This window comes from Gallus gallus, chromosome 13, assembly GCF_016699485.2.
Source record: "Gallus gallus isolate bGalGal1 chromosome 13, bGalGal1.mat.broiler.GRCg7b, whole genome shotgun sequence".
NCBI lineage: Eukaryota > Metazoa > Chordata > Aves > Galliformes > Phasianidae > Gallus > Gallus gallus.
This window is the reverse complement of record NC_052544.1, coordinates 13,913,010-13,930,345: the sequence shown is the minus strand read 5'-3', so window position 1 is coordinate 13,930,345 and position 17,336 is coordinate 13,913,010. Positions and strand designations below refer to the sequence as shown.

The window sequence follows — 17,336 nt, the reverse complement described above, 5'->3', positions numbered from 1 at the left end:
ACTGAAGACTTCAAAGAAAGAGAAGAGAATTTGTTCATAAGTAAGAATGATGAGGATTTGCAAGTCTCCATGTAACAAGTTTTGCCTCAAATTGTTGAATGAAAGTCCTAAGTGCCAAGCAGTGACTCATTTATGAAGCTTGGCATGCTGGAATGTTCGGACTTACGTAGGCAAAGTGGAACTGGCCTTCACTGAGGCTTGTACATTATTTAAAGTATGTTCAGGTTTCCTGGCAGTATAGCTGGTCTATTCTTAACATTAAAAAATCCCTTTTGAGACAACAAGTCTGAACAATCATACACTTCACAGTAGCTCAGCCTGTATATTTTCACAAATGACTTTCAAGGCAGGTGGTAACGAGCATATGATAAGCAAAGTTCCAAGAGGAAGTCTGTTAAAACAAACAACAGAATTATGAGAAAGAGATTGAGCTGCTGGTTTTATGGACATAGCTCTACTCCAGCACTCCAGCAGTACAACTAAAATGAATTCCCTCAAAGTTAAAATACCCAATAAAACTCAATAGGCAAGGTAACTACTTCAACTCAACGGAGAGAGAAGAGAGGTCACCGGTTATCAAAGAGCAGCTCGCCTTGCAGACACCAGATGATAAGACATCTTTCAACTCATGGCTTTTTTCCCCAAAACTACACTTTCTCTGAGGTGGAATTACAATGCTGGCCAAGCTTGTAACACTGTGCCAAACAGAAACCTAAAGCTCAATTGAAACGTGAGCAGCACTTCCTCAAACAGCCTCTCCTACGGTGTCACAGCTCCCCCAGGGGACCAGGCCATTACGCTGCCTGTCCTCCGGGTAGGACTGTCCTTCTGCCCACATCCCACTCACTGATGCAACTTCCTCGACATGTCAGCTGTGAGGTTCACCAGCTCAGTGCTCGTCCCGGGTGTACGGAGACAATGAATGGAATACTAGAGAACAAAACCTATAACAGATACACACGTGAATGACTGATACAGTATACTGCATGGTTAGAAAAGTGACATTTGCAACTTCAGCTAGTTTTGCCCTTCCTTGAACACATCCAGGATACCACAGGACCCACCCACTCACGGCAGTAGCTGCAAATCTTCTATAGGTGTAACAGAACGGAGGCCTGTTGCAAAAGACAAACCAAGAGCTCCAACAGTAACATAAAGGAGATATTTATTGTCAAACTATAACACATCTAAGTAAGTAAGTAAGCAAGCAAACGCCACAGTAACTACCAAAAATGAAGGAGAAAACATTGTGAATCCATTGGCTTTTAGCTTCTGGCAAGTTCAAAATAGAAGTGTTTTGGTTTGGCTAACAGGAAACCACAAAGCACAGCTGTCCTATAATTGCAGCAATCAGACGTGTGTAGGGAACAATAATCACACGCAAAAGAAATTAGTTATGAAGAGATCTGCTTGCTGTATTTCTAATGACCTTGTTATTTTTTCTTCATATCTGAGTGTTAGGCTGTTGTGTTTTTTGTTTTGTTTTCGTAGAGATTGGTTATCTGAAGTGGCAAGTGTGGATTTATTCTCTTAGAAGATGCACAGTTAATTTAGAAGTTTAATGTTACAGACAATTGACTGAAGTTGCTGCTAATTATTCAAGTTTGAGAAGCAAGGTTTGTCATAAAGCAAACTATGACTTTGTTTTAGTATGAGTCTACCCAAGGCTCAGAGCTGTGAGACCAATGCTTTCTCCATGCAATCCACGAAAACCACAAGATACAAAGTTCGAAGTTAACAGTGCAAATATAACTTTTAAGAAAAACAGTCCTCTATCCTCCCCCAAACCTGTCCAATTACTTCAGAAATAGAGTACAGGATTAACCACTGCCTGTTGAACAGCACAGCCCCTAACCCACCCCCTTGAAACTGTCAAATAAAACACAGTAAATTTCAAATGTAAAAAGCAATACAAGGGAAACAACAGAAATCAGCATACCTTTTAAGAGCAGATGAGCACAAAAAAAACCACCCCTACTATGAGCTGTTGCATTTAAGCACCTTTCTTTAAACAGATATTGGAATTAATATCAGCATTAGTCCCTAAAATACACCCTGCTGTGATTTCTAATAGAAATTAGATACTGATTTATAACCACTGTGCCTTTTGTCACTGAGATGGAAAGTGTACATTCAAGATGGCTTTAATTCAGAATTTCAAATTATACTGTCAAAATACAACAGTCTCAAGTCACCACTTCAGGAGTTACCATAGCTCAGTGATACAGCCAACAGCCATATTTCTCAGGTTGGTAACATGCCCTTTGTATCTAAGTTACATTCAGGTACCTTCTCCCAGAATGCAATTTGTGTCTCCTAAAAAAGTGCTAGAAAAAAGTCTGCTTAACAGAGTATAGACCAGCTGAATGTCATTTGGGAATCTGTGATTGTCTTAATGATTTTATTTTCCCCAGGCAGCCACATCAAGACAATTAGAGAAAATAGCAGTTCAGGTAACACCTGAAGATAATTTCATCCTTTTCTAATCACCTGACACAGTAAATTTATCATGCAAGTCTACACTCTCTAAGTCAATAGAAAAGTTACTACAGCTGTTAAATCCTGGCAAAGAGTAAGGATAAGGATTCCATAAAGACATGAGAGTAGTTATGACAATAACATTTACTTCAAATAATACTAATTCCCCAGGGATACAGTGAAAACGATGACATCCATCTGTAACTTGGAATACTTGAGGTGATTTCCACTGAGATCTTACTCCTGGTCTTCTTCAGTGACGTGATGTTGTAACCTAGGTTTGTTAGGGTTGTGTTCCATCAGCCAGTCAGCAAGCCATGTCTGTGTAACAACAACAAAAAATTCAACATCTTCTGTGCTTTTTTTTTTCTTGTGTTTGTTTTCTCTATAAAGTGTAAAGAAAGCTATTTAAAGCATTATTTGAAGCCTCTGACACACACTCCTACAGTGCTACAGAAGTCCTTACAGGAAAAAAGAAAAAAAAAGCCTGATTTTTCTAGATGTTCTTTTGAGTCTTCACCACTTATATTGCTTTCAAATAACTCACAATATGTTTAGGAGATGACTTTTTCCTGGCAGTGTCTGTCTTTGTGCATAGGAATATTTTGGCCATACTTTAAATTATCTGAACAGGTTTTGAAATTAAAATGTGTTACATGAGTGAAAGCATTTAATGAAACAGCACTCCTAGCAGTTATTACATATGATTTATCTAATAATGATTTATTAAAAATGCCACAGCCTTCTGCACTGAAATCACTTTATAATGCCTAAAAATTAAAAATTTCAGCATGGTCACTTTCTGACATTCCTCCTGTAAGTTTTCTAGCAAACTGTACTTAAGTGAGAACAGGAGGGGTAGGAACATCTAACTTAATCTTCCAAAGTCTTGACCTTAGGCAAATTGAGCTCTTTGCCTCAATTTCTCCACCTGCAAGGAGAAGATTTAACACACCCTTTTTTATTTCACAGAACTGTTGATTATTTGTTCCTGGAATGAAATGAACTTTAAAGCCATACTGTGAAGTGAAAAAGCTGATAGAAAAGTAGATCAGTATGATAAACATCACTCTCCTCTTATTACCATATATAAGAAAAGAGAATGGTTTTAAAGAACATGAGACAACAGGAGGAGTGCTATGACAGTCCTCACAGATTAGCCAACAATAGCAGCAGTAAGAATTCAGGACAAATGAAGAAGAAAAATAACAAACAAACAAGCAACCCACACACATGTACATGACAGCCCTTAAAAAGACTGCCTGAGAAAGTCACAAAAAAATTAATTGTTTGACTCTGATGAAATTTACTCTGTGTTACTTCAGGAAACTGGCTGAGACAACCTCAGTGCTGCTAGCAACTATTTATGAGTGGACTGACATTGTTCTTTCATTTCTGAAGAATGCATGAGAAACAAACAAAAAATTACAATTAGCCTAAGTTCAGTTCACGGGAGAAAGATAGTTAAATATATGAACATAGTAGAAAACAATGCTCCACCATTTTCCCTGTAAATCACATAGCAGAATCAAGCTGAAGAGCAACAGCCAACATATATTTCTCAAATATAACACTGCCAAATCAAGCTTATTTTCCATTTGTGACGAGGTCACAGACATTAGGAACATGGAAGAAAGAATTAATATGTTTCTATTGGCATATAACTTTCTCACAAGTAAGGAAGAGGAGAATGGTCTAGGTTAAGTTACTATTTCTAGTTACATAACTGGCCAAAAAAATGTACTCAGAGTGCCGAAGTTAATTGAAAACAAAGAAACAAAATGATTTAGGGAAGAGTGGCCTACAAGTTAAGATAGAGGAAAGAAACAATAGTTTTTTTACTACAGTGAAGAAATGACTGGGAAAAAAAAAAAAGAGAGAGAGAAAGAGAGAGAGATGATGACAGTCTTCACATACTCAATAGATTGCTGCAAAAGAAAGGAGATGTTACACTGTCTCCAGTGTCCTCTGGGGACACCGAAACAAAACAAAACACGTCATGGGTTTAAAAGTGGAGCACAGGAGACTTAGGCTAACTTCTAGTGAAAGGTTTTCAACTGTATATAATTAAGCACTGAGGTAGATCGCCTTGGGAGACAGATTCTCCATCATTTGGAGTGCTGAAGAACAGGCCAGACAACCGTTAGCTAGGAATGGTTATGTACAATTGGTTTGGCCTTAGGGCAAAGGGATGGATGAAGTGACTGCTTCAGGGACGTTGCATCTCAGTTTCTTAGATTTCAGTGGTAACAGTGCCTGACATACAGACAAAGTGAACAGAACGTAAATCTGGAACAATTACAGTACATTTAATCTGACATAGGTCACAGAAACACCCGAATATTCTTAAGGTCTTTTTCTGTTTCCCCTGCAATGTCTCTTATGGGAAAACACAACGTGGATTAAAAGATTGCTAATAATGTAGAATGTACCACAACTCCCAGTAGATCATCACACTGACTGATTTTTTGCATTCCTAAATATGTACTAGTGTGAATTACTTGAGTTTTAAGAATTCTACAAGTAAAAAAAAATACTCTATTCTTTCCAGATGAATGAAAGCTAATTTTATTTAGGTGCTGAAAAAAAAAAAAATCCAATAAATTAAATCTTATTTTTTCCCCACTAAGAACTGCAATTCATATGAAATCTTTTGTTAAAAGAGATCCTTGAGATCTCCTTTAAGGAGGGCAAGATGTATCAACTTAATAAATAGAAAGGGTTGAAATTACATCATTTTCTAGAGGCCAGTTTGTTTATTCAAGATGGGTTTTACTCAGAAGAACCATAATTAGTTTCCCTGGTGAACTGTGTGGGTGGCTCATGTAACTGTTATCAGTACCATATAGTCAAGATAATTGTTCATCCTAAAGAAAGACTAGGTTAATATTAAATTAAACCTAACAAAGAGGTAAAGACAGCCTTGCTAAGAACTCTACAGTGTTTTACTCAAGCATGTAACTACTACCTGTGTGATTAGCATCTAAGTAAGCTTATCTAGAATCTATTATGAGAGCTATTTCATCTCAAACTTACCTCAGAAATATTAAAGTAAAATCTTATTCTTGGCATCATATGATAGCACCTATTTGCTTTTCCAGACATCTGTAACATCTATGTGTAGGCTATAGTTTTATAGATGTCACCTAAATAACCATTTCATCAAAGAGGATTTCATATAGCCTTGGCCCTTATCTCATCTGCTAACAAATAGATCAACTTCTTGAAAGGCAAATAAATGCTATCTGACTACCTCATTAGCGGTTAACTAAAACAGCACAGCAGAGCTCTTTTGCAAAAGAGTAGCTTATGTATATACAGGGAGCACGAATATTAGTGTAAAACAAACATATCAAAAAGCATACAACACAACGTTGATATATCATACCATTGGATCTGCTGGCTTCTCTTTACAAAGTGCCGTGAGCCCAGCTAGTAATGTAGGATTTACATGAAGATTCAAATAATCTCTAGCTCTTTGTCCAGCTGGAATTGGCTCCGAGATCACTGCAGAGAGTAACCACAGGTGTTGGAAAGCAACTTGTAGAGTGATCAAAGAAGGCCCTCTTTCATAGGCTGTTTACAATAACATCAAGGTAAATGGACGCTCATGTATGTTAATAGTACATAATAATTTATAAAGATTTTCACACAACAAACTGCAAAGACACTATTTAAACCCCTTTACAATGTCCCTGAGGTAATCTTTCTAATTACATGCAATTATGAAAGGAGATTAAACTCAGACCATCCAGACAAACATCTGTATCTTTGAAGATTCATTAGGAAATAGGAGAGAAAGAATATACCCCATGTTTATTGCTTCCTTCTTGCAGTGTGGCTCTGGTTTCTGAAAACCCTAAAAATCTCATGTTAAGTCTAGCTTTGCTGGCAAATGTGAAGAGTCGTGGTTTACATGAGGTAAGGCCTATCAGAAATATAACAAGCTTTTCTAGTCATTTCCCCTTGCATCTTTCTGTCAAAGACTAAAATCATAATTCAAATGTTACCTTATAAACAAGGGACCATCTCCCAGTCTTTCCAGACATTACGGTCCATTTCTCTAGCATTTACCTTAGGAGTAGCACTATCATGTGAGTGAACAGTTGCTGTTGAACAGACATTGCTCAGCCTGAGCCCAAGACGGACAATTTTCTCAAGCCAACAGGAGTTCCTGGTCAGATCATCACCAGAAAAACATGCTAGAGTATAATAGCTCCCCATTTTATTTGCAGTTTTTATCTGCTCCAATTCCCAAACCATGGAGTTTGAAAAGTAGAAGCAGTCACTCTAACTGTAATGGCTCTTCAAATACATATTCGTATGCTTTTTGCAGGAGAAAATACCGACATAAATAAATACACATTTGCCCAAAACAAACGAGCCCAAGCCCTTCTAAATTAAATTATATCTAGAGTCTGAACAGTGACAATGAATAAGAGAGAAGGATGCTATCCTCCCAAAGGCTTGCAATATATTTTTTGCATCTTACCTTCTGGAGCTAAGATGCATTTGTGCATAAAAATGAAATAAGTGCATAAAATGCAGTAATTTGCAGTTTACCTTCTGGAAACATGAATCGAATTTCTCTTTCTGCTGAGGAAGTGCTGAGACTGCCATGAAGTCCATTCCTCAGATCATCAGTCCCATAGATTGCTCTTAAACTAAAACCAAGAGAAAGAACTGCTCAGTGGGCAACTGCAAATACCCTTGAAGTCTCTATAGTATAAAATCAATACACATAGGTGAAATAACAAGGCTGCAGTTTGATTTGTTTTGTTTTTAAACAAATTAAGTAGGAGATTAAAATTTGCATTCACACATTCAGCGTTCTCTGTAAAATGGGTGAACTTTACATATACAAAGGTGAAAACTTATGTTATACATAATCTAAAGAGACAACATTAAGAATCCTTATCTCGTCTGAAAAAGGGAGAGCAGGAGAAGGCGGGAGAAATCCTGATCTTGTTTAAGAGAACAAAATCCTTCTGACTTCACCAAAACCAGCCAGTCAGTTACCTGTGAGGGTGAGTCATCCTAGCTTTTATGCTGTTTGATGGTCCAAGCAATTCCTTCCAGTATGAGACTGCACGATGCCTAGCAAGAATCATGGCAACTGAAGGTCCAGAGCTCATATAGGCTGCTAGATTAGGAAAAAAACATTTTTCCATACTGGTCTGCATAAAAGATGCTACATTGCTCTGGGCTTAACTGGAGCTTCCGTTTCTAAAAATAGAAAAGTGTAAAAGAAAAGAGAATGAAAAAAAAAAACATGAAAAATCTTACTAAATTGAGCCAGTTTGCTACCTCAGACATCACACTGTTCTTTGGGGCAGTCACATTTTCAAGTACAAGCTGAAGAGTAACTTCCCAACTCAATCTGATTCCCTCAGATTTGGTCCTCCTCGAGATACAAAGAAACAACAACAAAACAAACAAACAAACAACACACACACACAAAACAGAAAGGAAAAGAACAGGAAGTTTCCATGCTAACTACGTAGCCATATTATTTGAGGAAGATGAAGTTTCGGTGTACACAAATTGCAGCATTTTAAAACTACTGGGAGACTTAGATTACAGTCAGAGCACAGTACAGAAAAACTGAAAAGCATTACAAGGGCAGTATTTAATTATTCATCTGTTGCAGAAGAACACTCCACTTTTACAAAAGTTTCAGCCCACAGCATTAATTATACAATTGTTCATTCTCTCATTCAGTGCTTCAGGATTTTCACAACAGCTATCTAGCCTGCAGGTAGCCAGAATTGGGACAAGTGTAACAGGTTATCCACCAGAGGGCATGGGGCAGCCTGAAAAGAAATAAACTTATTAAAAAGTGCTTTCTTTGAGACTGCTCTAATGTGATATAGTGTGCTAAACATTCAGATTCCTGTCAACCTCAATGTCAAAAGTTAATGAATGTAAAGTTCTCATTAAAAAAGCAAAACAACCCTCTAACCTTCTGATGAATTTCCTATGAATAAAAGAACCAGAAATGTAGGGGAAGAAATTAAAAAAGAACAAGTTTGAAGAGAGGCATTTACAAAATAAAAGATTACCTTTTTAGGGAAATACATACATATAATACTTGTATCTAGAAGCCTGGTTGCTGCTCACTCAGTGCCCTGGCCGAGGGCGCTTCTGCCCCAGTACGAGGGGGAGGGGGAGAAGGAGGAAGAGAAGGAGGCAGAACACGAAGAGGACGACAGCGGCACCCAGCGACCGCCCCAACCCCGCTGGGTAACATGGAACAGGGTTTTTTGTTTTGTTTTGTTTTGTTTTTCCCTTGTGATCATTTCTAGGGGAAGGTTAAAAAAAACCAAGACTTCCTGCCAGAGTAAGATTACAGGCTTCTGCTGAAGATATCCCTTACCTCAACATGACCTGGTGATTCTGAATTATTTTAATAGATTTTTTTTTCCATCTGTTCTTAGAGGGCATACAAAGAGCTCCCTAAATGAGGGCCTAGAGTATGCATGTCCTTGTTAGCTAAAGGCAAATCTTTATCTTAACCCAGTCTCCACCAAGAATCATAGCCTGGAGGCTTTCCAGGTGGCAGAGGGGTTGCACCAGTGTGCAGCATCCCCACAATCACATTGCTAGGTCCAAAATCATATAGGACAAACTCAATCAGGCCTATTTAAATGGAACATTTGTAATGCATTTAAAGCTCGTTTATGATAAAAACACCGGGAGCAAGAAAAAGCACTTCAGATCACAGCCTGCCATGTAATTCTGGAAGCATCCACTTGGCAAATGGATACATGACGTTGTTAATAGAAGCGGACATATCTAAAGAGTTACTTTGGAGCATCCACACATCTGCAACATATGTTACATACATTAACTGCTAAAGCCCAGTATATTAAGGAGGTATGGGATTTCTTCTGGTCAGAGAAATTGTTGATCAGCTCTCTTCCATGTCATGCACCAACAGAATGTATCCTCAAAGAATCTAGGAGTTGTGGTTGATGACATGAAAAATATAAACTGATTTTTGGACAACAAAAGCTTTTAATTATTGAACTGACTGGTGAAAGTTAAGACAACTGTTAATGTGACTCACAATCCACAGCTGTTATCTCAGGAACGTGGCCTTTTACCTGAACAATCATGAATCCAGATCTGAGGATGAGATCCTCTATCTCTTCCTCCTTAGCTACAACATCAGGTTTGATGAGAGCCAGTGTTTTTTCTACAAAAATCTGAGGTTCTGGCATTAGCATCTGCATCTTTGCTTCTGAATTAGAACCCGCGTGCTTCTTTGTCCTGCAATGACATCGGTTAATGACATTTGGGATTTGCCCACCACACAGTCACCTGCAGCCACACAGCGCACGCCTCAGGAAGGAAGCAGGCCATCCTCGCTTCAGACCATCCACATCACATTTTCTCTGGACTAGTTAGCATGCTGTAATTCACACTCCCATTTTCAGTAAAGGAATGTTTTGTAGAAAACGAGCCAAAATTAAGCATGGTTGGCCAGTCGTGAAACATAAAATCTTCTAAAACATCTCTAACTCAGACCACGCATGAGGAAAAGAGAAGCATGTCTGTGCACAGTGCTGCTGCAAACAGATCAGGGTGCGCTCCCAGCAGCCCTCCTGCAGCCTGCTTACAAACACCTCGTGTTCCACCAGACCCCACATCTGCATTCCCATCCGCAAAGATCGCTGCGTGGGATATTACTTGGAGCCGATCCACCTGCAAGCCTCGAGGTATTTCTCAATTGTTATTTAAGTATTTTATTTACGGACGCGAGGCAAAGCGCCGGTTTCCTCACTGACTGCATCAGGCCATCAGAGAGCTCTGAGGCTCCAGCATTTCTCTACGAATACCGACCTGGAACCACAGCTCCCAGTCACGGCCGCCAGCGACCCCGCTGCGCCCGCCCCGCCGCCATGCCGCGCACCTCCCCGTTGCTAAGCGACGACAGGGCCGGGCGGGCAGCGGGCACAGCGGCCACAAGATGGCCTCCGCGCCCCTCGCGGCGGGCGGCTGCGTGCGTGTGCGGGGGGGGAGCAGAAATGGCGGTCCGGGAGCGCCGCTGCCTCAGCGCCGGGAGGCCGCGCCCTCGGCTCGCCTCACAGCCCGCGGCAGCCGCGCTTTCTGGACTTCGTTTGCCCCTTTTCTGAGCGCTTGGTGTGATAAGAGAATAAGGAAGGGAGTAAATTGGTTTGGGCAGCAGGTTTTGGGGATCTGTTGCGTTGTTAATTCTGTGACACAGCTTTCTGTCGATTTCACTCCACGCTGGAAGCACGATCTCACAGCAGGCATTCATAAACAGACGGTACGCTGCTGAACCGGTGTTTTGGAACAGAAATAAACTTCTCGGTGCAGAAGCCCTCTGCAGGTTATTTACATGCCGCTGTGTGGCGGCAGCACGCACAGCACTTCCTGTTTGTTTCCCGTCGGGTGTGCGGTGTGTCCCGCAGCACACAGCTCACAACAGCGGCCGCTGGCCTGAATTCCCATCTCTGGAATACAGTTTCTCAGCACTTTGGATAGAAAGGCATTTTCTCACCGGTGTTACTCAGTTTTAACGCAGAAACAAGCAGTCCGCCGCCCCGCTGAGGCCTGCCAGCTGCTATCGGGCAGGCACAGCCCGGTGGCTGCGATAACACCACCCCATGGACTCCTCACATTCGGGCCCCATCCGCTGCTGTATGTCTGCCAAAAATGATGGGATCCCAGGCTGCTACATTGCCTGTTACATTCGAACCCTTGGGTGAGACGGACAAAGAGACAAGTGCTCACGTATATGGGCTTCATTTCTTTTTATTGAAAACAGGCTGAAAGTTGATGCAAAGGAGAAAGGACACAAGGCAAAACGCTCAGAGAGCAATAGATGTAACGTTGCATAGTAATGGCCATCAGAAGAAATGGAAGTTTCCTGCCAAAGCAGGCTTTTGTGTAAGAAAGACCCACTCTGCCTTAACCATACTTTCCATAAGAAATGTAAACAATGTACAAATAGAAATTAGAAACAAAATCACAGTAGCCTCATTCCTGACGGTTTGAAGCATGTTTACAAATCAAAGGTTGAAATTGTTTGTTTTCCTCATACCCCAAAACACAGAGGCTCCGAGAGACAAAAATGCTCGAGGCTTGAACAATTCAGATATAGACTGACTTTGCTAATACAGGCATATGATGTTGGCTTCTCTAACAGAGACAGCTTAACCAACAGTTGATTTGAAGGTATTGTAAACGCAGCAACTACTCACAGATAAGGGAAAGATGTGTTTTATGAGAAATGAATTCCTAGAAAAATTTGGGAGTTCATCTACTTTTTCTTTTAGCTCAGGATTAATTTGGCAAGAGCTGTTTGCAAAGTAAGTGCTTACAATGCTGAGCCTAGGTTTGGCAGCTCAAAAGCCTCCTCGGCCCCAGTGAATATTTCAGATGATTACATAAGAAATGTTGAAATTAATATCCTCACAAAATACTGTCGACTTTAATCTCTTGCAATTTCTTTGGTGTGTGCATTTTGCTCCCAGTTAGCCAAGATAGGAAAAAAAAAATATATCAATATCCGTCTGTGCATCCTTATCTGCTGAAGCTTCCCCACGAGCAGCGTCCTGTGCACTTCGCTCCTTCCCCCATCCTTCTGTGTCAGAATTTCTCCTCCTTGCTGTTTCCAGAAGCATTTCTGGAGGGCGGAGATCATCTAATTTTAGCAACTCGGAGAATCCTCTGCTCTCCAATGAGCGAGCTGCTGCATCTGAAGCTGCAGCCAATTACCCGGGGTTTCCTCCTGCTACACTTCCCACGACCGTTTAATAATGCAGAGTTACACATTTAAAGGGGCCCCACACCTTAAGAGAAAATAACACTGTGTGTTCCCTAACAAAGATGTAGCTTTATACAGTAAGAGTATCTCAAAGGTTTCTTCCAAATCCTTGGATTCCACAAACCCGACCCTTTAGCCCCGTGTTGATATTGTTATTGTACACATGTTATCTTTGTAGCGCTTGAAAAGCTGTTTCTAATAACACAAAGGCTGGTTTGAAGCATGGTCTCCAACTTCTGTAACCCAGGGATGTTATTATGAGCTAAGAAAAGAAACAAACAAAACCTGAAATTTTAATTACAATGCAACAAACCATTACAGTTCTGAATACTTCTCTGGGCATTGCTTTGCTGCTGTATCTGATCTGTTAAGCGGTTTAACAAGCCTTGGTTGTCTTATTTTTAGCTGGCATGGCATATAATAACACTAAGATCGTGATTGCAGATGCATTTGTACTCTAGTAACAAAGAAATAACTTCTTAAGGAAAAAATACTGTTTTAGAACTTTGAATTCCAATATTGCAAGAAGGTGGACAAAATATTTACTTGTGGATTGTTCATTAAAAAAAAAAAGAAAGGAGGAAAAAAAGAATGATGTCAAATTGCAGTGGATAATGCAAAATAATAAAGAAAAGTTAAAGAGTAATACCAGCTAGTTTCACTGATTAAAAATGAAACTTGCACATTTTAGCTTTACGTGCATTTTGATGTGTAGCATGCAAAAAAAGAAAAAAAAAATAGTAATAATTTACTGGTTATTCATTTGCCACACAAACAACTTCTGTCCACCACTGACACCATTTTTTTTGCTTCTGTCTCTCACGATAAAGGCTGGGATACCTACACACGGTACCAGCTTACCTCCAGAACCTGCTTCATCCGTGCTTGCTTTTGCAGTGCGAAGTGTCTTTGACGGAAATCCTGTGACCAAGCTCACTTCCGCTCCTGCAAGCCTTCTCCCTCCTCCATTTCTTACCGCTAAACAATTCTGCTGCAGCTTGCCTACATGCCTGTATTCCTAGCTAACTTTTTATTGCTTCTGACTAACCCAATTCAAGCCTTCATTTCTGCTTTCATGTATTTGCTATCTCACAATTTTCTTGAAAGATGTTATTATTTCCACAAGACTCCAAGTAATAACAAACTTCTTATCTACACATCCTCTGTAACTCCATCACTTGCTCTACTGACCTTCTTCCATTTTATTTCCTGATCACCCCCAAGCCCATTCTTTTATATGTTCACAAGCTGTTGTCATACACTCTGCTCTGACCCCTCAGCACCCACACAGATGCACTTCAGCCTCTTGTACATCAATCAATTAATTTAATATGATCCTTCCTTAGAAGTGCCTCCTCTCATCTCATGTTTGTAAGTCTTCCAACCACATCTCCTGTCTGGCTGCACCCTAAATTCACTTCAAACACAGTTTTGCTTCCTCTACTCATCTAAAAGCTTCTTAACACAACTTAAACCAAACTCTTTTGTCTCCAGACACTTTTAGCATAGCTAGCTTTCCTCTTTCCTTAGCTTTTGCAATTATTCTCACCTATTGCTGTTTCCCCAGTTGCTGCTTCAGCCTGGCCCAGCAATAGCTTCCCTTGTGTTTCTTACCCATGTCTGCAAGAACACCAGTGAACTCTGCTATAATTTCTCTCCTCCCTTCTCTCCTAGCTCATACCTCATTATCCTAATTGACAAATACAGATACGATTACCTCATACTACTGTCTCCTTTCAAACTTAAGGTATTTCCATTGCAATTTACTGTCATGTAATGAGTGTGTGCTAGATAAATGATCTGGCTGACAACCAACCACTTTTCAGCTCAGTTATTTCACAGCTAACTGCGCAAAGGAGTAGGTGGAACTTCAGAGCCAGGAATGTGAGTTTTAGATTCAGATTGGTCCAAACTGCTGTGAGTTCTGTGAGTTACTGACATGGCTGGGAATCTTGCACAAGCTCTCCTCATCTCAGTTACTGCTAATATCCTTTTCTCTGACCACAACATATAAATCATTTCCTTCCATTCAGATCTTTTTTTGCAAGAGTATTTTATTTTGTAGACCATCTTCTTATGTCAGTTCTCTACATCTTTCCACATAAAGTATTTTCTACTCCACACAAAACTTCTGGTTTTCACTTGTAAGCCCACACACATATTGATCAAGTTCTATTTAGCTTTCATTCCACAAAGAATAGCTCCTACAATGTAAATCATCTAAAGCAATTGAATTCTACTAAGCCATTTTAAAATAAAGACTCTCCTGTTCAATTCCACAATTTTGCTCAGGATGCATTCAAGTTGAATACCTGTAGAGGCTGGCAAAGACTTACTGTTTTCTCTAAGGCTTCCACTCATCTGTACATGAGCATAGCATGTGGATACTGTATGTAGATACTAGACATTTACCCTTTACTTCCTTAAATATATATCTCTACCTTATTTCTATGTAGCATAAAACAGACATAGTAACTGGAAATTGCTGTTTGGAATCGCCAAGCTGAGAGATTGAGATGAGCCTGATCAGAAGAAATCAACACTTTGAAGAGAGTACAAGTCTGAAGAAAGCACTGTTAAGTACATCCATGCAAGAGCTAAAGGAAAGAAGATAGTTCAGTAAAGCAAGAAAACGAAATGGAAAAAAAAAATAGAAAGGAAATGGAAACCTATGGAGAGCTGCAAATCAAACAGTAAATCATGCAAGCCTTAGCAAGGCTTGATAAAATACAAAGAAGACATTCAGAGCAACAACTTTTGCAGAGAAATTAATACACTCTATCATTAAAACCACTCTGATTACACCTACCATCTGAGCCTAAGCTTAGACAACAGACTTACATAAACTGCCACCCACTTTGGTCTACTGTTGCTGCTGGTCTATAAACTTTCAACTCCAGAACACACTTACGCATTTAGCTGCCACAAATATAAAAGCCTGCAAGAAAAAAAAAATAGTGAAGCTTGGCAGTGCTTATCTTTTCATCCACCCCATTTAAGTCCAGCTGCAGATATCAGTTCAGTCTTAGCTTCCCCCTTACTGATGTAAGCAAATGCAGGATAATTTCCAATTGAAGCAAGCTGATGGCTCTGTATAAATTAACACATACAGGTGATAGCAGCTTTGGGTACAGATCTGATTACAATCTGAGCCAAGGCTGCCTAAAAGAAGGCAACAGAAGATCTCTTGCTGGATGTGGGGTAAGTTTCCTCAAGATGGTACACGTTAAGCAAAAGAATATCTTAAAACAACAAAAATTTTTGTTTCTAATTCTACTTAAAATTTAGTATTAGAAAAAATTTTAAGTCTTGTAAAGATAAGTATCTATACCAGAAAAGAGATACACAACCTGTTCTATGGAATCACAATTTTCAAGCCTGCTGTATTTACAATTAAAAGATGGTTGTGGAACTTGTCCACAGTTGCTCATTTAGATCACCTATTTTCAGATTGTCTTAATACTTTTCAATTCGTGAGCAGCAAAACATGAGGGGAAAAAAATGATGAAAGCAAATAGTCATTATGTCCAAGGATTTAAACCTGAGAATTTGTAAGAAAACCTGTTACAATTCCAGTGAGAAATAGGAAGCAGTTTTGCTGTGCATGGGAATCAAAGCAGAATGGACCAGTGAACATGGTTCTCGTGTCAAGTACCACAAGCAGCAAAGAAAAAGAGTGGCTTCAAATTCCTGGGTGTGGCTGGGTATGGTTTTTCATATGATCTTAGTATTGTAAGTATGATATATATTTTTTGTTCCTCTTAAGGAGTCTGGTTTATAGATTGAAACTGTTTTTAAGTTAAAAAAATAATTGTCGTCTTAATCTGAATGTACTACATTGATTTTATCTTGCACCCATCTTTAATATTCTACACACACTGCACTGCTTATGAAACCAAATATCCCACGGTGTGCTGTGACTTTACCAAGGCGCTACTTCAAATCTCACACAGGGTAGAAGTTGGTCTAAAAGTGATTTGCTGAAGGACAGCCTGGATCCCAGGCTTGAGAGCTTGCAGAATAAAGGTAAACAGTGCCACATGTCTTCATTATGCCAAGGGCACTTCCTGAATCGTAGCAGTGGTGCAGGTAAGTTGGGCCAGAGGACATTTTTGACAGAGGGTGGAACACTCCATTATGTTTACATTTATCACTACAAAAAGTTAAACTGTTACTTTCAGCACACCACCAGCAAAGGGCTTCATGTGCCTGAATTCCCTTTTAAAGAGGTGGCAGCAATCTTTGGCTCTCCATCTAAAAGCTGAGCTCTGTGCCTTTGCCGTGGACAAATGAGATATTAGGGATGGTACACTGCACAAGAATTTAAAGTACAAACACAAGGAGCGTTGTCTCCTGTGCTCCTCACACACGCATTGCCAACAGAGCTGATACATCCTTGGGCAAAAGGAACGACGGCCCAGGCCCGCTCAGGGCTCCAGCTCCGAGTTATGTAATACCGACTCCAAGTTTCCACCAAGAACAACAAACTCCGGCCTTCTCTGTTGCAAAACCAGCAGAGCTGGAAACATGTAGTAAACCTCTCTCCCTGGAGTGACTGAGTCAGCGCGCACCGCACCTTCACGGAGCGGCGCCAGGAAACGCAGCGGCGCTGCCATAACCGCGCCTCAGCGGGACGGGAGCGCTCCGCGGGCGGCGGCGTACCGTTAGGAGGCTGCTGCGGGCAACAGCCATCGCCTCACGCGAGCGTTGCGCCTCCGGGGCTAGGCTTCGCGCTTGGTCTGTTATCGGGAAGCGCCTCGAGAGAACAACGCAGTTGTAAGTCAGCGCGGCAGCCACCCGCGCGCCCACTCCGCCGCGGGCGAACAGAGCCGTGGGCGCTGAGGTGAGAGGCGCGAAGCCCCCTGCACGCGCTTTCCCTCACAACTCAGTCCCGCGGGCCGCCATTCGCCTCACCCCGCGCGCCCCGCCCGCCCAGAGTCGCAGAACCAATAGGAGCCGCCGAATCCTATGAGTGACAAAGAGCGACGGCCAACCAAGAGGCGCCTTGTTGCTGTGTGGCCCAGGCTCCGGCGGTATAAAGGCGGCCACGCGTTAAAGCTTC

At 40.7% G+C, this 17,336-nt stretch overlaps 1 protein-coding gene across 1 annotated transcript; it reads right to left on the bottom strand.

Annotated features, from left to right (window-relative positions):
* Nucleotides 1–1,148: 1,148 nt before the first annotated feature.
* NME5 (NME/NM23 family member 5) lies at nt 1,149–10,399 on the bottom strand. The gene is given in 7 exon segments (NM_001257371.4): nt 1,149–2,799; nt 5,867–5,985; nt 7,042–7,142; nt 7,498–7,631; nt 7,633–7,704; nt 9,585–9,750; nt 10,324–10,399. Coding segments are annotated over 6 exon segments (639 nt in total). The 5' UTR covers nt 9,714–9,750; nt 10,324–10,399; the 3' UTR covers nt 1,149–2,715.
* Nucleotides 10,400–17,336: the final 6,937 nt, after the last annotated feature.